This window comes from Mytilus californianus, unplaced genomic scaffold, assembly GCF_021869535.1.
Source record: "Mytilus californianus isolate M0D057914Y unplaced genomic scaffold, xbMytCali1.0.p SCAF_3, whole genome shotgun sequence".
Lineage (NCBI taxonomy): Eukaryota > Metazoa > Mollusca > Bivalvia > Mytilida > Mytilidae > Mytilus > Mytilus californianus.
In genome coordinates this window covers 81,910,738-81,933,506 of record NW_026262679.1, presented here as the reverse complement: position 1 = coordinate 81,933,506, position 22,769 = coordinate 81,910,738, and the positions used below count along the sequence as shown (strand labels likewise).

The window sequence follows — 22,769 nt, the reverse complement described above, 5'->3', positions numbered from 1 at the left end:
TGTAATTACGTGTGCTAATACTGTAATCTCATGTGTGATATACTGTAATCACATGTGTGCTAATACTGTAAACCAACTTATTTTCATGAATGTTTTATTTTTACATGACTTTTGGGAGTAGAAAAATTACATAAATAAAAATCTTTGCAAAAAATGTAAAACTTTGATCTTTCCTTATTTAGCTACATCAAGTAAATGAGAAAATCATAAAATTAAATCGCAGTAAAGTGGGCTAGAAAGGGCTAAACAGGAAATGAAGTATCTACGAAATTAAGTTGGTTAACAGAAACACTGAATTTTAAAGCAAAGTAAAAGAGTAAGATAGAACTGAATAAAATAGATAAATCTTATTCAATTCATGAATGTTTTTTTATGATTTGTGAAATGTGAAACATTTGAATTTGTTTAATACTTGGAAGTTTTAAATCTGACAAACACCATATGAAGATGCTAATATAATCTTTTTTTAAGTTGTGGATCAGTCCAGTAGTCAAAATTGCAACAGATGTATCACCTATTATATATTTATTATGTGAATAATTGAACATGTTCATCTTAGATTTCACCTTCTGTCGTACCAGTATTATTACCATGTGTATTTGTGTCGAGGAATTTCATGTAAGACGGTGAAATAAAAGTAATATTTCAAGATGGACAGAATATGATTTTGAGGCTTGAATGGTGCATTCTAGGCATTTACACACACAACATGACAAATATTGGAATTTTTGTAGAAAAACATGTAAAACTTGTGAAATCAAAACAACAACATTACACAATGTTTAGTTCTGGTAATACTACAACTGACTGCTGTTTTACATTGGTTGACCTAGATATTTTCAAACAATCCCTTTTGGTATTTAACATCTTCTGTGTTAATTGCTAAAAAATTCTGTGAAGCTGATTGGCCGGCAAACTCAAAACTTGAGTATTAAACAGTGACCTTGTCTTCATTGTAGCTATAGATCTCACCACATTTTTCCACCAGTTGCAGATTTTTGGTCAACTTTACAATATATGACAGAATGAGATATTTAAAAGACAAATTTTCATTGAAATAACTTAAATCATGATTTTTAATACCACATAATAACAATCATACAACTTTATTTTTTTTTAGACAATTGCATGTGAAACATGTCCAGCTGGTTTTTATTGTGCTGCTAATGCCCTACCAGTCCCCTGTGCTACTGGTACCTATTCAACAGTAGGTCTGGATGCCTGTTTACCTTGTCCTACTGGTCAGTCTTGCAATGACCCTGCAGAAGCACCAGTCAATTGTGGAACGGGATATTATAGTCCTTCAGTAAGTCTTTCCTTTGAAGGTTTCAAATATTAAAGCTTGCAAAAATACTGTTATTAATCAATTAAAGTGTAAAATGTTAAAATTTTAAACAGACCCCAAACTTATTGAACTGAAATTAAAGATGTTTTGTTGAAATCATTGGTAACTCAAATGAAATGCAATATACTTTAAAAAAATGAATTGAAATGAATGAGAATCCTTCTTTTACAAGTTTTAGATCCAGACTTAAAAGATGCATGTGTTGGTATGACCTCAAATTCATTTGTCAGAGTCTTTTTCAATCAAATCATGCAGTTGTTTTAGTTTTTGACAGAACAACTATTTCCCATGGTGATATAAAATTTTGATATGTTTCAGGGTCAAGCTACATGTATTCAGTGTCCATCTGGTAAGGAATGTGATAGAACTTTAGATACACTGGCTTCCTGTGCTACTGGTTCCTACAGTCTGGCAGGGGAGGACGATTGCACAACCTGTCCTATTGGATCTTTTTGTCCATTCCCATCTGTTGGTCCAATCAGATGTCCAACTGGAACACACACAGAGGGAGTAGGAAGTAAAACATCGTGTACCGATTGTGTGGCTGGATCATACTGTACAAGTACAACGTAAGTAATAGTGGTGTTGTTACGAAATAGAAGTCCTTCATAATACAAGTTCCAAATGAAAAAAATATTCTGGAATATTATTTCCACTGGAATAAATATTACAGTATATGTTCCTAACGGAATAAATGGTATAGAATATTTATTTCAACAGGAACAGATATTATGACTGTGTTTATAACAATGTTGCCAGTGGAACTTCTGTTAGGTGGAACAAATATAAGTTGACTGTGTTATTATTAATATTGATTAATATTGATTGATTAATGTTTGCCTTAAGTTCATTTGTAATTACTACATGCATAAATAGGATGGGGTTATTATTTAGGTAAGGAATTTTGTTAACAATCTGTATACTGGACCATTTTGCATGAATTGAAATTCCCTCTCTATGAATAGCCACAGCACCAAATCTTCTTCTAGTGATTGACCATTTGGTCATAAAATGAGTAACATGATCCTTACCAGTGGAATTGAATTGAGTACTGATTTTATTAGATATTTGGCATCAGAAGTTGTTTTCAAACTAGTATTATTATGATTAATGATATATAGTGCAAACTTATTGATACTTTTACCTGCATCACCACTGGGTACAATGCAAGAAACATAAATTTGCTATTTGAGGACCTTTCCTAATTGCCACGATAGATACAATATTCATGCTTTTTGATTAGTTGTAAATGACAATGGTCAAAATTCTTGATAATTTTCATATCGTAATGGGACTGAAAGCTGTTCCATAAGATACAGATCAATCACAGATATTGGTCTTGTTATCAAACCACAAATTTAAAGAAATCAGAAAATATAATAAGTTGTATATTTTTCAAGGATGCATACACAATTAAGAAATATAATTGAATTTTCATTTTTTTTAGTGGTATTACTGGAACCTGTGGAACAGGATCCTACAGTTTGGCTAAAGCTACAGCATGCAAATCTTGTCCAGCAGGCTACTCCTGTGCTACCAATAATGTTGCTCCAGTAGTCTGTGCTTCAGGGACATACTCTAATGGACTGGCAACAACCTGTACAGCTTGTGATTCAGGCAAAGCTTGCCCATCAACTACATCGGATAGTGGCAAATATGATTGCCCATTAGGTGATTATTTTATATTTAGATTTCTGTGTAGTTGAGAATCTGAGATGGAAATCAGGTAGTGTTGCAAAAGTTAGACAAGAAATGGGATTTAAAAATAAATAACAGAAAAGAATAAAGAAATAAAGTAAAATCAGAATAGCTTACATGAATTTTGTTAGATGTATGAAATAGAAATAAAAAGTTTTGGAAGTTCAGAAATTTTTACAGTTAAAAAGTTTCAGAAATAAAGGGCTAAGTGAAAATAAAAATGATCTTTAATTGATTTTTTTTCGGCAGCAAAATGAAACAATTTCATGGAATTTTAAATATTAGAACTTTTTACTGAATATGAGACAGAATGACTTGGCAGTTAATAATCAATTATTCTATTGCATTATATTTTAGGAACTTATTCAGCTGGATCTCAAACAGACTGTACCCCATGCCCAGCAGGAAAAAAATGTCCTGATCCAACATCAAGCACTGAGACTGCATGCAGTAATGGTGAATATGCCTTTGAAGGATCATCTGTTTGCACTGTTTGTCCAGCAGGATGGGAATGTCCAAATACAGATGGCTCTCAAAACAATCCATGCTTACCAGGATTCTATTCAGTAGGAAATCAACAAGCTTGTACAGAGTGTACTGCTGGCACAGCATGTCCATTCACAGATTCAGCAACAGCCATTACTTGTACTGCTGGAACCTATGCTATTGCAGGTCAGACTGTTTGCACTATATGTCCAGCTGGAAACGAATGTCCTAGTCAAAATGCAGCCACAGAGACAGCCTGTGATCCAGGAGAATACAGCCCAGGCGGACTTCAAACTTGTGAAGACTGTCCAGCTGGCTATGCCTGTCCAAATATATATGATGACTACAAAATTTTATGTGAGCCTGGGTATTATGCAGAAGCTAAAGCAATTGTATGTACACCTTGCCCAGCAGGTGAGGAATGTGAACTTATAACTACAACTGGTACAGCATGTTTAGATGGATATTACAGTTTAGGTGCCCAAGCCTCATGTTCACCATGCCCAGCAGGATATCAGTGTAATGATAAGGCTATTGCCCCAGTTATTTGTCCTGAAGGGGAGTACAGTGGTGGACTGGTAAAAGTATGTACTACTTGTGATCCAGGATATGCATGTCCTGAAGGTAGCACTCAGAAAGATCCTCCTACAGCCAAGTGTTCTCTTGGTTATTATTGTGCAGATGGCAAAATAGAAACACCCTGCCCAGCTGGTAAATATGGTGATGCTCGTGGTTACACTCTTTTAACAGACTGCAAAGATTGTCTTCAAGGTTATTATTGTCCTGAAGGTACAGCTGGTCAACCAACTAACAGCCTGATATGTCCTAAAGGTCACTACTGTCCACCATCAACCGGTGATTACAAAGATAATCCATGTCCAGCTGGAGATTATTACAATAATCTTGGTGCAGTATTAGAAACTGAATGTATACTGTGTCCAGCAGGAAGATACTGCTCCGGAGGTACAGATGACCCTTTCCTAGATGGTTATATTTGTCCCAGAGGTCATTACTGTCAACAAGGAGATCCAGTTGCACCCGTAGCGTGTCCTGCAGGAAAATACACTGAAGAAGAAGGTTCTACTGGTTTAGAATTCTGTAAATCCTGCCCAGCCGGTCATTACTGTGAGTCAGGAACCCACACTCCAACTCCATGTGATCCTGGATTTTTTAACCCATACACAGAGAAACAAGCCGTTGGTGACTGCTCTCCATGTACATCTGGTAAAGCTTGTACAAAATATGGTCTAACTGAACCTAATTATCCATGTAGTCCCGGATATTACTGCCCTGGAGGAAATTATGCAGTGAATCAAACCGAGTATGCCTGCCCTGCAGGAACCTTTACTAACTACCAGAATTTGACTGATGTGGCTCAGTGTGACACATGTCCTGAAACATTTGCTTGCTTGATTGGAACTGGAGGTATCCAGAAACCACCAGTTTCCTGTGGTAAAGGTCACTATTGTCCAGCAGGGACAGCTTCACAGACACAATGGCCATGTCCAGCTGGATCTTACACCAACTTAACCAATCTGAAAATGGTAGAAGAATGTTATGTATGTCCGAGGGGATGGTACTGTTTAGAGGGCTCCGAGGCACCTACAGGTTATTGTTTCCAAGGTCATTGGTGTCCTGATGGTAAGATGATATAACTATGACATTAACACAAATAGATATAAGAAGATGTGGTATGAGTGCCAATGAGACAACTCTCCATCCAAGTCAAAATTCATAAAAGTAAACCATTATAGGTCAAAGTACGGTCTTCAACACGGAGTCTTGGCTCACACCGAACAGCAAGCTATAAAGGGCCCCCAAAATTACTAGTGTAAAACCATTCAAACGGGAAAACCAACGGTCTAATCTATATAAAAACGAGAAACGATAAACGCTTATGAACCACATCAACAAACGACAACCACTGAACATCAGGTTCCTGACTTAGGACAGGTGCAAACAATTGCAGCTGGTTTAAACGTTTTAATAGTACCAAACCTTCACCCATATCTGAAACAATAATGTAACATCACAACATAGAAAGGCACACTATAGAATATCAATTGAGATGGCTTAACTCAATCAAAGGACATATTAACACCAGTGAACATACACTGAACAAATAAATTTGATCTATGATACAATGTAAATACAAAATAGATAAACTAAGGGAAGAATAATAAAAGTAACATGTTATACCGCTGTGAAATGTTAAACAATTAAAGAAAAACAATATGCTTTTCTTTTTTTATAAGTAATTCTCTAGAAAGTGTAAATGGAAACTCACATGGAAAAAATCCAACTTAGAAAATCCAAGGATTATAAACACAATATTAACAATAGATAAATTTATAATTCATCTGAAATAAAGCGAATTTAGGAGTAATGATATCATCAGTAAGGAACCAACCAGCTTAAAAACAACACAACAATAAATTGAACATCATCTGATGCAATGGTTATTTCAAAGCCTTTTAAAACAACAATTTGAATTAATGTTACTTTGTTAAATGAATTGGAATCAGCATTTTAACATTTTAATTCAATTCTAGAAAAGAGAGGAAAGGGAATATATAAAACTTATTTTAAAATTGTTTCACCTAAAATCTCTACATAACAAGCTGTCAAAGAATGATTTAATTTGAAAAAAGGAAATGTTTCGGCACATTCTTTTGGTTGTAATTGTTTCATATTAATATAATTATATTTGTCATAAAAACTTTTGTTTTATTTTTTCAAAGGAACTCCACAAGGAGATAGTTTCCCCTGCCATGCTGGATCATACAATAATTTAACAGGAATCACTGCTTGGGAACAGTGTAAAGATTGTTGGAAAGGTCATTACTGTCCAGAAGCTTCTGTGCTACCCACGGTCTGTCCTGCGTAAGTATTTTTGATGACTGGCAAGTTTTTTTTGTCGTAAGATTTCTTGACTTGCTGATTATTAAAATTAATCTTATGGAGTTATTATGAAATATATGTTGTATTGAGAAAACTGGACCTCAATTGACCATGTGATGGCTTAAAAAAACCAGGATGTAGAAATATAATTTATAACATGACTTTGCTTAACTGGTTGTCCTGTGCAAAATAAGGAACAGCATATATTTTGTATTTCTTTATTAGAATATTCAAATATGCATCTGACTTCTTAAATTATGATATTTTTTATAATATATTTATGTATTGTTAATATGGCATTAGGTATCTTAGCTATTTGTAATTGGTCCAATGTCTTCAGAGTATAAGTAATGATACAGTTACTGCTCAGTTGAAAAGTCTACAGATATTTTGATAAATAATTTAATGAACAGCACATTTTTATGCCCCACCTAAAATTATGTTTTCTGGTCTGTGCGTCCGTTTGTTCATCCGTCTGTCCATCAGTCCCGCTTCAGGTTAAAGTTTTTGGTCAAGGTAGTTTTTGATGAAGTTGAAGTCCAATCAACTTGAAACTTAGTACACATGTTCCCTATGATATGATCTTTCTAATTTTAATGCCAAATTAGAGTTTTTACCCCAATTTCACGGTCCACTGAACATAGAAAATTATAGTGTGAGTGGGGCATCCGTGAACTATGGACACATTCTTGTTTATATGCCGGTATGAAGAAATATTTTAAGGTCACTATTTCTACTTCTGCAGTTTAATCAATATACATCTGTATTAATAGGTGAATGTAACATTAGAATTGAATTTTCTTGAAGACATTAATATTTATAATGCATTGGGTACCATTAGCTGATTTTCTTATGACAATGCATATTTTAAAAAATATACTGATTAGCAATTGGGAAAGAAACAAAATGGAATGAATGAATGAATATTACTATCAACTAAAATTTAAATCAGAGCTTAAGTTCTTTTTTTTTGCTGTTCATTTTGTCAATTGTCAAAGGACTTTGGGAAAGATTATATAAACATGTTAACAGAAAAGAATCACAATCAATCTAATAAATATACAGACCATGTGTCCAAGCTTTGCTTACAAGGATCTGACAACACTCCATTTGATTTTCTGTTCTGTTAGCTATTACATCATCCAATGAAATATCAGACTTCAAATTTTTGAAGATATGTATTAGTCTGACAAATCCAGAGGATCCCAAAAGATCTTTAGAACAGGAAGTAGAACAGAGTGTTTTCAGATCCTTGTAAGTAAAGCTTGGACATAGGATCTGTATTTTAATCAGATTGGACCAAAATATTTTTACGGGTATTTTCACTACAAAATTAAAACATAAAAGAACTTCTCAGTAACAGCAGATATGAAATATTTATTATTTAAATGTATGTTTTTATTTCTGACAGGGGTACTTATAACGCAGAGTTCAAAGCAGAAAATCTGACCATGTGTTGGTCATGTTCAGCTGGAAGCTATTGTCCTGGGACAGCTAACATCGATCCATTACCTTGTGAGAAGGGAAATTACTCTGATTCAGGTGCTACTGTGTGTACTACATGTGAAGCTGGCTATTACTGTGATGTTAATACCACAAGTCTGTCATTCATGCTTAGCGACAGAGTATGTCCAGCCGGAGTTGAATGTCCACCAGGAATGTATAAAGCACCGGATTTAGTTTCTGATAAATGCAGATTAGGTCACTACTGTCCTAGAGGTGACGTTAACCCCTATCCTGTACCATGTCCAAATGGAACATTCAATGCCTTGTATGGATTGACACAAGTTTCAGAATGTCAGCAGTGTACCGCGGGAATGTATTGTATACCAGAGGGTCTTTCTACACCAGCTGGAGATTGTCCAGGTGGCTACTATTGTCCATTAGGAACTGGACCACCAGAAAGCTATCCGTGTCCAATAGGATTCTATCGAAATGGATCGGCAAAAGAATCTTTCCAAGACTGTGCTGAATGTATATCAGGATATTATTGTGATAGAGAGGGATTGGCTTTACCAATTGATTGTCCCGCCGGATATTTCTGTGTTAGCGGTAGTACTTTCCCGCAGCCTTGTCCATTAGGTACTTACAGTAACTCCACTAAGTTACGTAGGGCCACAGACTGTACACCATGCCCTGGAGGTTATTATTGTGATGGCATAGGAAGGACTGAACCGACAGATGTTTGTGATGCAGGATTTTATTGTAGAGAGAAAGCGTATACTTCGGCACCACCGGATGGATTAACTGGTGGACTGTGTCCAGCAGGAGGATATTGTCCACCAGGATCAGCCACAGCTTCATCTTGTGAAGTTGGTAAATATAGCAAAAGTCCCGGTGCCAAAACAGAATTTGACTGTATTCCATGTGATCCAGGGTTTTTCTGTGCAGGTTCTAGTAGTACTGATGCTTCCCAACAGTGTTCAGCTGGTTATTATTGTACAGGAGGCTCTGGAACACCGACACAGCATGAAACACCAGCTGGATATTACACCCAAGATGGAGCCTTTAAACCAGAGCCTTGTCCACGAGGCCAGTACCAACCATCTGTCAGATCAAGTGAATGTTTGATATGTCCACAAGGTTACTATTGTAATGGAACAGCAACAATTGATGAAGTGATCTGTCCAAAAGGTTCCTATTGTCCTCTAGGAAGTGAAAATCCAACACCATGTATTCCAGGTACTTTCTTGAATGATATTGGACGATATGCTTTAGAACATTGTACACCTTGCACAGGTGGTTATGCTTGTGAAATATATGGAATTGACATACCTACTGTATTCTGTGAAGCTGGACATTATTGTACGAGTGGATCCAACACAACAATACCAGTTGGAGAATCGTTTGGTGATTTATGTCCACCTGGCTACTACTGTCCCGAGAATACTGACCAGTACCAACATCATCCATGCCCTAACGGTACCTATAGTGGATACACAGGACTACAGAGTGAATATAACTGTTCAAGTTGTGACCCCGGTAGAGTATGTAATGGATTAGCACTGACAGAACCAAATGGATGGTGTTCTCCCGGTTACTACTGTAGTGGTGGGGCATCCACAGACAAACCAAATGATGGTGGACTTACTGGGGATCCTTGTACAGAAGGGGCATATTGTCCAAATGGAACAGGTCTGTATTTTTTTTATCTGAATTGTAATTGTCTTTATTTTCTTGTCCAGGATATGCATGAAATATTTGCCTCTAGACATAAAGCAGACAACAATCAATTATTTTCTATTTTTTTGCATGATTGAAAACGATGTACATGTATTTTTCATTTATATATTAGTATTTATGCATATAGACAGGAGATTTAAGTATTAAGACATTTATTATGATTTACATTTTGTCTGGTCTTTGTTTTTGGTTGCAATTTAAATAAACAGTATTTAATCACAGGATTATATAGAAAGTAAATTGAAATTTCGTATCTTTTTCCTGAACATGTCAGAAATATCTTGTTTTAGATCAAATTACTCTATAACTGACTTAACTCATAGTTGTTTCATTCAGAAAATGTTACATCATAGTTTTTGAAATATGGTTTATCTAAAATAGATAAACTAGAAATATTATCATCCAGCTATAATGTATACATTTTTTGGACTTTACCAATATAGAATGATACAATATAAGATGTATATTAATGATTAAATTTATTTATTGTAGTAAAATTATAAGCATTTTTATTTCCATATTCTAGGCACTCCAATACCATGTCCAAATGGTCAATTCATGAATCGTACAGGATATGATCAATGTTTCGATTGTCCAGCAGGATATTATTGTACCAATGCTCAGGAACCATTACTCTGTGCTAAGGGCTACTACTGTCCTGGTAATACAACAGCTGACCTGTCACCATGTCCTAGAGGAACATACAACCCTATATTAGGTAGGTATAATATTACATGGTTCTGTAGATTGTTTCATTGATAAATCTATCAAGACAAGACATACTATTATAACAAAATTGTCACTAAGCAGAGGATTGAAAATAAGAGGGCTCTTATTCCTAAAAAATTATAGTATCACAGCCATAGAACAGATAGCAACACATTCAAGCAGTATAACATCACATTACCATGATGCAAAGATACTGTATATAAATGTGCTTAAACTTATAAATAAAACAATGTTTTTATTTGTGTTTTTAGGAGCAAGAATAGAAAGTGATTGTAAACCATGTGCTGGTGGTTATTACTGTGATAAATTAGCTGCAGTGGACTTTGACCCCAGTTTGAATAATACAGGTGTTGGTTTATGTGCTGCTGGGTTTTACTGTAAATCTGGTAAGTAATATGAGATATACTTATAAAGAGTTGAAAATAGAACACTATAACTAAGATTGCTCTTTAAAATATTAACTAAATCGCCATAAATGAAAAAATTGATACATGTATATTAAAAGATTATTTTGAAAACGAGAGGCAGTTTCTTGGCTACAGTCTCATAGAAGGATGATAGTCCTGAGATGAGATATAGCTGAGAAACTTCCTTGATTTTAAATCCAATAGATAATCTGTTTATAGCAATTTCCTAGGTAATGTCAATGATGTTGGCATATAATATCATTTTGTTCTCACTCTTGAAAGCTTGATATGGAAAATTATCACGCAAAAAGATCAAAGCAAAATTTTAGAAGACAGCAATAAAATAATTTTAATAATGTACTCATGATCTTTTTTTCTAGGTGTAAATGTCAGTAATCCCACAGATGGCACTACAAGTGGTCTTGGTGGTCCCTGTCCGGCAGGTTCATACTGTTTGGCCGGTACCGAGGACCCTACAGCTTGTCCTAATACAACCTATAGGGATACAACAGGGGCAGAGAAACTATCTGATTGTATACCCTGTAAACTTGGACAATACTGTGGAAGTGAGAATCTGACTGATGCCACTGCGCCATGTGCTCAAGGATTTTATTGTTACAGAGGAAATAATGTGCCAGATCCTACAGGTGATTATTTCTATATTAAATAGTTTAATTAGGGGTGAAGCTAATATGAGTATAATTATAAGGGTTTAGTTACTTATGGCACACAAAAAAAATATCTGCAATTTGATTTTTCATAAAATTCTGGAATATTCTTATATAAAAATAATATACTCTAAATTAATTTTTTTTGTTTTTTATTAATGTTAAAATTGCAATTTGTGATTATTGCATTAATCAGAACTCAAATTCTTCATTTTGAAGCATTATTTGTTTGTAGCAATACCTAAAATTGCATCAGTCAGTTTCAATTTTTTGTATGTTGTTCAACAAGTACATTAATAAATGAAAGCAACAATTTGTGACTTTTAATAAAGTACTTATTGTTTACTATTAGAAGGTTTCCTCCTTACATTTCTTATCCTATTACATGTATTTGTTGTGTTGCAGGAGACGAACCTCTGATAGGTGGACCATGTCCAGTCAGTCATTACTGTCCAGAAGGTACATCTACACCATTAGCTTGTCCAGCGGGGACATATAACAACATAACTGGTCAGTGGAATTGCACAACATGTCAAGCAGGTTACTTTTGTAATGAAAACACAACAACCTATGAAGATTTCCCTTGTCCTGTCGGCCATTATTGTCCAGACGGTACAGAGTACCATGACCAGTACCCATGTCCAGCCGGAACATTCCGAGATTCTCAACAAGGACAAAGTGTGAGCGACTGTACCCAGTGTACTGGAGGATCTTACTGTGGAACACAAGGATTATCTGCCCCTACTGCACAGTGTGATGCTGGTTGGTATTTCACTGTAGTAGTTGAGATTCATTTATTTTTCGAGGATTTCAATTTTCATGGATTGAGGAAAATTAGTATTTTCATGGATAGTTGATTTTGTGGTTTTGTTTAAGAGTGCATACAAGCCTATAGAAAATTTGTACTGCATTGACCTCTTAGATTTATGGTTCACCATTACTTGTGAAATCCATGAAATTTGGTATCCCATGAATAATAATAAATCTACAGTATATAGACTGCATTGATAATTTTTTTTGTTTCAAGTTTATTCTTTTACTGGATATTCAGATAAAAGAAAAAGTTTGATAAGAATTACCTGTCTGTCGTTCTGAATTCCAAAAAAAATTAAGATGTCTCACAATCACATAACACAATATGTTTTAGCCAAAGATTGATAATTTTAAGCATATTTAAATATATACATGCTATGGCATTGTCAGTTTGTTTTTTACTTTAAGTTTGAACATCCCTTTGATATCTTTCGCCTCTCTCTTAAACATATACTTGAAGCATCAACATTATAAAAGCCACAATCAATTTAAGTTTGATAATTTTACAGGATATTTCTGTGTAATTGGAGCTTGGTCAGCCACACCCACTGATTATAACAACTTTACCCATGGAGATTGTCTGTGTCCAAGTAATTCAACTGGAGGAATGTGTCAACCAGGCTATTATTGCCCGCAGGGATCATTAGAACCAACACTTTGTGAGGAGGGAAAATACTGTGCCACACCTGGTAAGGAATTTGTCTTTCAGTTGATAAAATATGAATATATTGTGTCAAGTTAAAAAGTTTTACATTTGCATAAGTATTTATGAAGTTAACATGTACGTTTGCATTCAGCAGCATTCTTCATAATAAAGTCTTTTGTGTTTTCTATGTTTGTGCACATCTGGATGACAAACTAACACATTCCTAAACACGATTTTTGTGTTTTCTATGTTTGTTCACATCTGGATGACAAACTAACACATTCCTAAACATGATTTTTGTGTTTTCTATGTTTGTTCACATCTGGATGACAAACTAACACATTCCTAAACATGATTTTTGTGTTTTCTATGTTTGTTCACATCTGGATGACAAACTAACACATTCCTAAACATGATTTTTGTGTTTTCTATGTTTGTTCACATCTGGATGACAAACTAACACATTCCTAAACATGATTTTTGTGTTTTCTATGTTTGTGCACATCTGGATGACAAACTAACACATTCCTAAACACGATTTTTGTGTTTTCTATGTTTGTTCACATCTGGATGACAAACTAACACATTCCTAAACATGATTTTTGTGTTTTCTATGTTTGTGCACATCTGGATGACAAACTAACACATTCCTAAACATGATTTTTGTGTTTTGCATGTTCATGTTTTTCCAGATAGTAAAAATACATGTTCCTCGATTGATATGATGTCAACAATTTTTAAAAATCTTTTAATTATTACATAATAAATTTTGCAATGTGATTTAGCAATTCTGTAGTGCCTGAATGAGGTTAATGCAAAACGGTTTATTGTTAATTTATCTGATGCTGATGGTAGTAATTTGAAACAAAAAGTTACTAATTAACTAGCAATATGAAAATAATTTATTTTTGCTTACATTGTAATTGAGTTTAAAAGGTCTTGAATTATTGATTTCCAAAATACTGGTTCTACGTCATAAGAATTGATGAAGTTGGATGCTATTGAATCTTATTATACCAGCTCTTATTATAACCAAATATTCATGTATCATATACCAAACTATGTTTACAGCACTTGGAGCAGTGACTGGTGATTGTAGGGTTGGTTATTACTGTGGACGTGGAAGTGAGAGAGACGATCCCACAGATGGCGTCACTGGTGACATTTGTCCTGCTGGCAGATACTGCAGTAAGTACAATAGCATGTATTTTGTCTGTTAAGACATGTCTAAGTGTCCACCTTATCCTCATGAAAGACCTCTTTAACAAGAACATCTGGGGTATCTTATCCCTCATAACAAATGCCAAACATTTTCACCAGGCCACTTTTTTTTAGTAAAAATGTCTATATATGAAAATAATTTTTCTATGTTGATACCTTGATTTCTAGTTATAAGAACTCAAATTGATTTGCCTGTTTACCTTGAAATAAGACAATTACAACTCCAATAATAACTAAAGGTCTTTTATATATGATGACTTGAATATTGGTATTTGCTGCTTCTCAGCTAAACAAACAGCATTAAGGAGTAAGAACAAAAACCGGTCTATAATTGAAGATCATGTTATAACCTTGAGGTTTTATTTCTCATATAATGCAATGATCATTGTTAATTTTTCAGCAATTGGATCCACAAGTAATCCATCCAAATGTCCAATAGCGACATTCTCAAACAAAACAGGGAATACCCAGGTGAATGATTGTACCGACTGTACCCAAGGGTATTATTGTGAGACTGAGGGACTAACAGCGCCAACTGGACCCTGTGGAGAAGGTAAGACTGTACATACTATACCCAATGGTATTATCATGAAGGACCAACAGACCTCATTGGTCCTTGTTTTTAAAAGTATTATTAATTTTGATAAAAACCGGGACCAATCTACTGTAAATTCAGAAATTATTGCGATGTTTTTATTATTGCGAAAAATGCGACAGGGTTATAATCGCAATAATTCAAACTCGCATTTTGAATTTTTTTATATGAATTAAACAGGATTTTTCTCAATATCGCAAAAATTAAAAACGCATTTTAGTCTAAAATGACAAAGTCGCAATAATAAATGCACGCAATAATTTCTGAATTTACAGTAATTGGAAGTTTGAATTATTTTGAAGAATACTTTTTCGTGATAATGTGTTAATGGGTTAAGGGTACACACGAATGGAAAAAAGAAATGGGTTTTATTGAGAGATTTTTTATTAAAAATGTTTTTTCATTTGGATTTGTTTCCTAGAAACTGATTTTAAAGTAAGTGATATATTTTATGTCCCATGAACTTTTTTAATTCATGCTCGATGTATTTACAATATGTTATAGAGTTATTAAGTTTTAAATAGCTCCGTGTGAAAGAGAAACTTATTCTCACTTTATGAATGTTTAAGGTTATTATTGCCCAACTGGACAAAGCATACAGAATCCACCAGCAACTACATGTACTGCTGGACACTACTGTCCTGAAGGTAGCCATGCAGAGATCGACTGTCCATCTGGTACATACCAAGACCAAACAGGTCAAGGGTTATGTAAAGAATGTGTAGCAGGTATGTACACACTGTCTTGTCAACTCTTGATTATGACATTAAAGGAGAAGTGTTCGAAGACTGATTAATTCTATGACTTACCTGAAAGTATGCTTGAGACCAAATGTGTAGATGTGTTATTGAGCAACAAAAACAAAAATATCGTAAAAGATTTTCAACAAATACATAAGAAATTCATAGCAGATACATTTTATGTCATTTACCTTAAGTCAAAGTACTCACTAGTAGATAACAAGGTATTTATTAGTAATGAAGCTATTTACCAACGTTGAATTTTCTAATTTATACTTTCACCCAAAGTAATTAAACCATATCACTACACAGAAATTTTATGTCATTGTACAGAAAGGTTATAAAATAGTGTAAGTAGCGCAGAGAAATCAATAAATCTGATGAATGAAATTCTTTGCATGGTACAAAAACTTTAATGAAATTCCAATGGACAACACAGTACTTTTATGCCTCCATATGCCAATACAAAAGATTAAAATAAACACAATTCTAAATAATACCATGCTAAAAAGGATATTTACAGTTTAGGGCTGCTCCAGAATTGAATGCGTGGGTGCATGGGAGGCACTTTTTTAAGACCCAGACCATCCATAAAATAGAAATTTTTATGCTCCACCTAGGGGCATTATGTTTTTGGGTGTGTGCGTCTGTTCCTTCATTCGCCCCAATTTCACAGTCCACTGAACACTGCGAGTGGGGCATTCATTACTATGGACACATTCTTGTTGTGTAATCTATAATTCTTTAAAAAATCTGTGGAGAAATGCAACCATCCATATTTAATTGATTTGAGTGCCTCCAGTCCCCCCACTTAATAAATTTTGGATTAGCCCTTAACTAAAATAAAAAGATCCATCTTCTTATGATTATAAAACAAATTATTTTTGTAATAGAAGAAATGTGATTGTAATAGATTTAATGTCTCTTGCTTGTTTCAGGATATTACTGTGACATTGCCAACACGCCTGTGACAGGATATACAACTTATCCTTGTCCTAGAGGTCATTACTGTCCAAATGGAACTGAATTTGATAACCAGTATCCATGTCCTGCTGGAACATACAATCCTACACTACAGAAGGAATCACTTGACCAATGTACACAGTGTGATACTGGCAAATATTGTGTTTCATCAGGACTTCAAGCAGTCACAGGTACAAAATTAATCTTTGTAGTCTTTTATTAAGACTGAAAAAATGTATGTTTAAACAAATTTTCTTGATTTAATTAATTCAAGTTTAATTTTATCAAGAGCTGTTTAAAAAATTCAGGTGTGAAAGTTGCTGTAGTAGTTAGATTTTACGGTTAAGTCACATGACTATTGTTGGTTAATAAGAATTCCTATTGAACTAACCAGTTGCAAGAAAATCTTCAATAATTAATGCCACAATGTTTTGCTATTGTATGCGCATGAATACTGTAAATTGGAAATGTTTCACGACTTTTATTATGGTGATTGTTGAAAAATGGACAAAAAGGCAAGATTAATCATTGTGATTTCAGAAAATGCTACATTCAAATAAACCTATCTATGAATTTTTAAATGCAATTTTTTATTTTAATGCCTGCGAAACCAAACCTGTCGCAATTTTCAAATGATAAAGCCATCACAAAAATGTCTAAATTTATAGTATTCACTATAAGAGTGAAGGCAATTTTCATCGTCATTCATCTTAAAATAATTTTGACTTGTTTTGAGAAGAAAATTTGTTTGATTTTACTTTTATTGATTTCATTTTTTTTCTTAAAAATTTTGATTTATCTCACTTCAGGATATATACTACAATGTATAATGCAGGGGGTATAAAGCACAGTTTTTTTTATGATACTTATTTCTTTCTTCACACTAAGAAAATAATTTAAGTTTACTATCATTTTACTTCAGGTGATTGTACAGCAGGCTATTTCTGTATGAACGGTTCATCTACAGCCACTCCAATTGATGGGGTCACAGGTCAAAGATGTCCTGAAGGTCATTATTGTACTACAGGAACAACAGACCCAACACCATGTGGTCTAGGGACTTGGTCTAATAGTACTGGTCTGACTCTCCAATCAGAATGTCAGGACTGTTTAGGAGGATATTATTGTAATGTTCAAGGAATCACAGAACCATCTGGTCCTTGTGACGCAGGGTAAATTTTTTAACTATATATGGTGTAAAACGCAATTGAAACCGGTGTGAATAAAAGACATGAGGTATATGTCAGTAAGACAGCAACAAAACAATACATCAAAGAAAAAAACATCTTGAGGTCAATGAACTATCTCCTTCAATAAAAAGCTATTCTATATATAATTTTCCTTTGGTATAAAAAAGTGAGTGAATTAAACAAATACTACCAAAGATCTGCCGTCAACTTTGGTGTTTAAAGTGTTCTTACAATGACAATGCAAGAAGCTTTGGTCTTTAAGGTTATCAAAGGGCTAAGCACTTTTTCACATTGCAGTATTCCATTCATTCATTCCATTCAAGCCACATTTGTGAATCTTTTTGGCGTTTGATAGGTTATTCATTGATACAATTTATACAATAACACCATGTGTGTGGTCTAGGGACCTGGTCCAACAGTACTGGTCTCACTCTCCAATCAGAATGTCAGGACTGTTTAGGTTGGTACATGTTAATAAAAAATGTGTATCTAAGTTAGAGTATTTTGTAATCATGTGCCTGTTATTCATAAGGAACAAACAAGTTAATCATCAGAATAGATTGCACTGCAACTGATTTAATATAGAATATATTCATATAGAATGCAAATTCTATTATCAAAGCATTTTTAAATAACCAATAGCATTGAGACCCGATGATAAATAATTGTAAATTTAAGCTAAATGTTGATTTGCAAAATGCAGATAAATATTGTTGAGAATTTATTTCAGATACTACTGTTCTGGAAAAGCTACTACTCCTACTCCTACTGATGGTGGTACCACTGGAGATCCTTGTACCATAGGTCATTACTGTCCATCAGGCACTGCTGTCCCCATATCATGTGCAGACGGTACCTACATGACAAACACGCAAGCGGCTGAATGTTGGAATTGTACTGCAGGACATTATTGTATCACAGGACTCACACCAGAAGATTGTCCTGCAGGATTTTATTGTCCAGAAAGCACAGGTCAGGTATGGCAGCCATGCCCAGGTGGAACATTTAGTGCAACCACAGGTTTATCAGCTGTAGGAGAGTGTACACAGTGTACTGGAGGTTACTACTGTGATGTTACAAATGCTACTGTTGAGACGGGAGAATGTAATCCTGGATACTATTGTACATCTGGATCTGACATGCAGTCACCTGACACAGGAAATACAGGTGTGGCTGGTCCATGTCCCGCTGGTCATTACTGTCTACAGAAGACTGTTACTGCTTCCCCCTGTCCGGTTGGAACATTCAGTAACCAGACAAAGTTAACAGCTGAAGCTCAATGTCAAGACTGTTCTTATGGTAAATATTGTGGAAGCACTGGATTGACAGAACCAACAGGAGACTGCTGGGCTGGATTTTATTGCTTGCTTGGAGCACAGTCACCAAATAATCCAACTTTAGATTCTACAGGTGGACCATGTCCCATGGGAAATTATTGTCCGAATGGAACATCATATCCTTTGGGATGTCCTGCTGGAACATACAACCCATTGACCGGACAATCATCCTGTCAGCCTTGTGATGCAGGCTATTACTGTCCAGAAAATTCTACCTCAGTCACTGGAAACGATTGTCCAGCGGGTCATTACTGTCCAGAGGGAACTGCTTTCTCCACCGAGTACCCATGTGACAAAGGATATTACAATCCATACACAACAAAACAAAGTGTGTCTGACTGTTTACCATGTGATGCTGGTAAATACTGTGCAACTCCTGGACTTTCCACTCCCACCAACGATTGTGATGCTGGTTGGTATTGTACTAGAGGTGCATGGTCAGCACAACCAACAGAGATAGGAAACTATACTGCTCCAGATTGTTTCTGCCCAGCTAACCAGACTGGTGGACAGTGTCAGATAGGATATTATTGTCCCTTAGGTTCTAATGCACCAACAGATTGCACACCAGGTCAGTTCAATTACCCAATATTGAAGCAAAAGTATTTAGGTTAAAGAAAAATTTAGAATTTTCGTTTCACTTGTGTTGTTGTTGTCACTGCTTTTAACAATCCACCAATAATGTTTGATGGAACACATAGGGGAATTAAGAGTTTTTGCGAATCCAGAATTATTGATTTATAATAATTTACAGCATAGCTTATTCATGAAATCAGAACTTTGGAACTTATATTTAAATTGAAGTAAAGATGCAAACAATTTGTTGTTACATTTTTTTATCTAATGAATAGTATAATTTTCTATTACAGGAAGTTATTGTGGTATTGTTGGCCTTGCGACAGTCACTGGACCATGTGATGCTGGGTTCTATTGTACACTTGGTGCAACACGTCCAGACCCACAAAATGATGCCACTGGTGGTGATTGTACTGTAGGCCACTATTGTCCTCAGGGCACTGATGTCCCTGAGGCTTGTCCACCAGGTTACTTTACAAATGCCACAGGAAACACTGACTTTACAGGATGTAAACTATGTACAGAAGGTTAGTAAAAGTATTAGAATAGAATTTATAGTGTGTAATTTAAGTATACAATTAACCTTTTAATATGTACTCAATGATAAATCTGTTTTTTCCTTCATTTTAAAGATATAAGTAATATGATACTCACAATTTTTACCAGTTTGTTGTTTCAAAATCATTATTTCATTGTTGATATAACAAAAGTAATCTTACATTGAAGGTTTTATTTCCATTGTTTTACAACATTTAGATGTATGCTTTTGAAAAAATATTCCTTAGCATACATCAGGTTCTGAAACTGTCAGTTATTTTAGAATTTTTACACCAAGCATCACAAAACTTCTATATCCAGAAGGGAAATATCATTGGGAAAAAAATATCAGGAAGGATTATGTTTGATTTTAAAAGAATAAGTTTAAGACTTAAGAAGGCTGCATAATTCTTTGAAATGATGCTATGACCAGATTTAAGGGGCCACAAATACAAATGCTTATGTGATGAACCAAGCTATGAACTAACTTAAGCTTAAATCTATGTCTACTGCTAGCTTAATTACTATTTAACTCTAAAAAAATCATGTAATTACACTAACTATTCTGTAGGCTATTACTGTGACAGTGCTGGTCTAAGTACACCAACTGGACCCTGTGATGGAGGTTATTACTGTCCAGAAGGCCAGAATGTTAGTGCACCAGCTGCTTATGTCTGTACACCAGGACATTACTGCCCAATAGGAAGTCCTGTACAAACTTCCTGTTCATCAGGAACTTATCAAGATCAATATGGACAGGTATGCCTGAGAAAATTAAATTTTAAGTTTCCCATTGATAAATAATTGATGAGAGAATTTGTAACAAAGTATAATAAATTAGAATTTGCTCAAGAAGAATAAATAACTCAGAATTTGCTCACAAAGAATAATAACTTAGAATTTGCTCACAAAGAAAAGTAATTTAAAATTTTCTCACAAAGAATAATACCTTAGAATTTGCTCACATAGAAAAATAATATATTAGGGCATATGACACCCAATTGGATCAAGCTTCAAATAAAAGTTAAAATGAAAATGAAAACACATAGAACACAATAGAACAATAAAAAGAAACTATATCTGTGTTGACCTTATCTCATTACTGGATATCCAATCTAAAAGGATCAAACATTTGATCAAATGACTTAATTTCCATTAAATATGTTCATTGGAAATATATTCACACAGAATCAATGCTTACTTTCTATAGTAGCACATATTGATAGTTTCCTCGGATTTTTTTGATAAGAAAAGAAGTTGAATTCCTCTTAAATACATTACATAACTTTATTCCAATTGAATATGTATTATTCAACTCAAGTATGGCAAGTGGATATGATTGGCTGTTGTTATCACATGATTACTTTTCAGGCAACTTGTAAGACATGTGATGAGGGATACTACTGTGATGGTACTATACAAAATAACACTTTCTGTTCTCATGGAGTCCAGAATCCTGTTCCATGTCAACCTGGTAACTATTGTCCAACTGGTACCAAATTTTCTACTGAATTTGGCTGTCCAAATGGTACATTCAGTGACCAGTACTACCTTAAGGCTGCCTCAGAGTGTACTCCTTGTAGTGGAGGAATGTACTGTGAATCTATGGGATTGTCCACGCCCACCGCTGAATGTACAGCTGGGTATTATTGTACACAAGGAGCCTCAGTGTCTACACCTACTGATGGTGTCACTGGAGACCAGTGCGAGATGGGAGGTTATTGTCCTCAAGGATCGAATGCTACAACTCTGTGTCCACCTGGAACCTACAATCCAACTAGAGGTAACTATATATAGAAGAACATTTTATCTGATTAATCATAATGTCACAAATGATTTTGTTTTGTTTCATTTGGAAAGGTAAATTATTCAGATATCTAAAATTGAAGAAACAAAAAATTAACTATCATTATAAATATGAACGTTCCATTGCATATAAAATCAGTCTCTCATTCAACAGAATTACTGAAAGCTTATTAAAAAATCAATGGTTTCTCCAGACAATTCTTACTTAGATTGTTATATGCTTGTGATTCTTGTTTTTTCTATGTATTTTATTTTCACTGTAACTAATTTATATAATACTTAATATCACAGGTTTGACAGCAGAAGCTCAGTGTACAGATTGTGATGGTGGCAAGTACTGTCCAAACAGTGGTATGACGGCTCCTGCTGGAAACTGTACTGCTGGATATTACTGTTCCTCTGCAGCCTCCTCAGCCACACCAACTGATGGAACTACAGGTGATGAATGCCCTATAGGTAGCTACTGTCCAGAGGGAACAGCCACACCCAAACAGTGTGATCCAGGAACATACACAGATACCAAACAGAACTTTGAATGTCTACAATGTACACCAGGTCTGTTCAGTTTATAAATCAATAAAGTTTCTCTAATTTTCATGCTATTTTCACATTTCTCGATCAGTGTGAGAAAAATATTTCTGGTCTCTAGAGAAAACTTTGTTCTCAGCAGATGATTGGTCCAAATTCAATTATGACGTCAAAGTTTCTTGATTTCTACTGAATTTCCTATTGTGACATCATGAAAAAAGGTGACCATGCCTGATGACGTCACATATAAAGAACACAACTTTCTGCAAATCTTTTAAAAGGAATTATAAACTTTGTTTTAGATATCATCTAAAAATCGTGAAAGAAACAGATTCCACCACTATATCTCATGTATTACGATATTTCTTCACTCTCAACAGTTAAATTTTAAATATTCAAA

At 34.6% G+C, this 22,769-nt stretch overlaps 1 protein-coding gene across 7 annotated transcripts in view; it reads left to right on the top strand.

The window, feature by feature from the left end:
• The window catches only part of LOC127735182 (uncharacterized), a 131,341-nt gene that overhangs the window by 44,200 nt on the left and 64,372 nt on the right, over positions 1 to 22,769 (top strand). For all 7 annotated transcript variants that reach the window (XM_052245288.1, XM_052245283.1, XM_052245282.1 and 4 more), the window contains 21 exons: positions 1,121 to 1,306; positions 1,664 to 1,914; positions 2,793 to 3,016; positions 3,401 to 5,170; positions 6,271 to 6,412; positions 7,842 to 9,565; positions 10,140 to 10,331; positions 10,594 to 10,728; positions 11,130 to 11,396; positions 11,823 to 12,179; positions 12,740 to 12,919; positions 13,948 to 14,064; positions 14,498 to 14,650; positions 15,262 to 15,420; positions 16,371 to 16,586; positions 17,318 to 17,567; positions 18,316 to 19,493; positions 19,792 to 20,025; positions 20,607 to 20,794; positions 21,407 to 21,818; positions 22,133 to 22,396. In XM_052245288.1, coding sequence (XP_052101248.1) covers positions 1,121 to 1,306; positions 1,664 to 1,914; positions 2,793 to 3,016; positions 3,401 to 5,170; positions 6,271 to 6,412; positions 7,842 to 9,565; positions 10,140 to 10,331; positions 10,594 to 10,728; positions 11,130 to 11,396; positions 11,823 to 12,179; positions 12,740 to 12,919; positions 13,948 to 14,064; positions 14,498 to 14,650; positions 15,262 to 15,420; positions 16,371 to 16,586; positions 17,318 to 17,567; positions 18,316 to 19,493; positions 19,792 to 20,025; positions 20,607 to 20,794; positions 21,407 to 21,818; positions 22,133 to 22,396 — 8,599 coding nt within the window. The remainder of the gene's footprint in view (positions 1 to 1,120; positions 1,307 to 1,663; positions 1,915 to 2,792; positions 3,017 to 3,400; positions 5,171 to 6,270; positions 6,413 to 7,841; positions 9,566 to 10,139; positions 10,332 to 10,593; positions 10,729 to 11,129; positions 11,397 to 11,822; positions 12,180 to 12,739; positions 12,920 to 13,947; positions 14,065 to 14,497; positions 14,651 to 15,261; positions 15,421 to 16,370; positions 16,587 to 17,317; positions 17,568 to 18,315; positions 19,494 to 19,791; positions 20,026 to 20,606; positions 20,795 to 21,406; positions 21,819 to 22,132; positions 22,397 to 22,769) is intronic.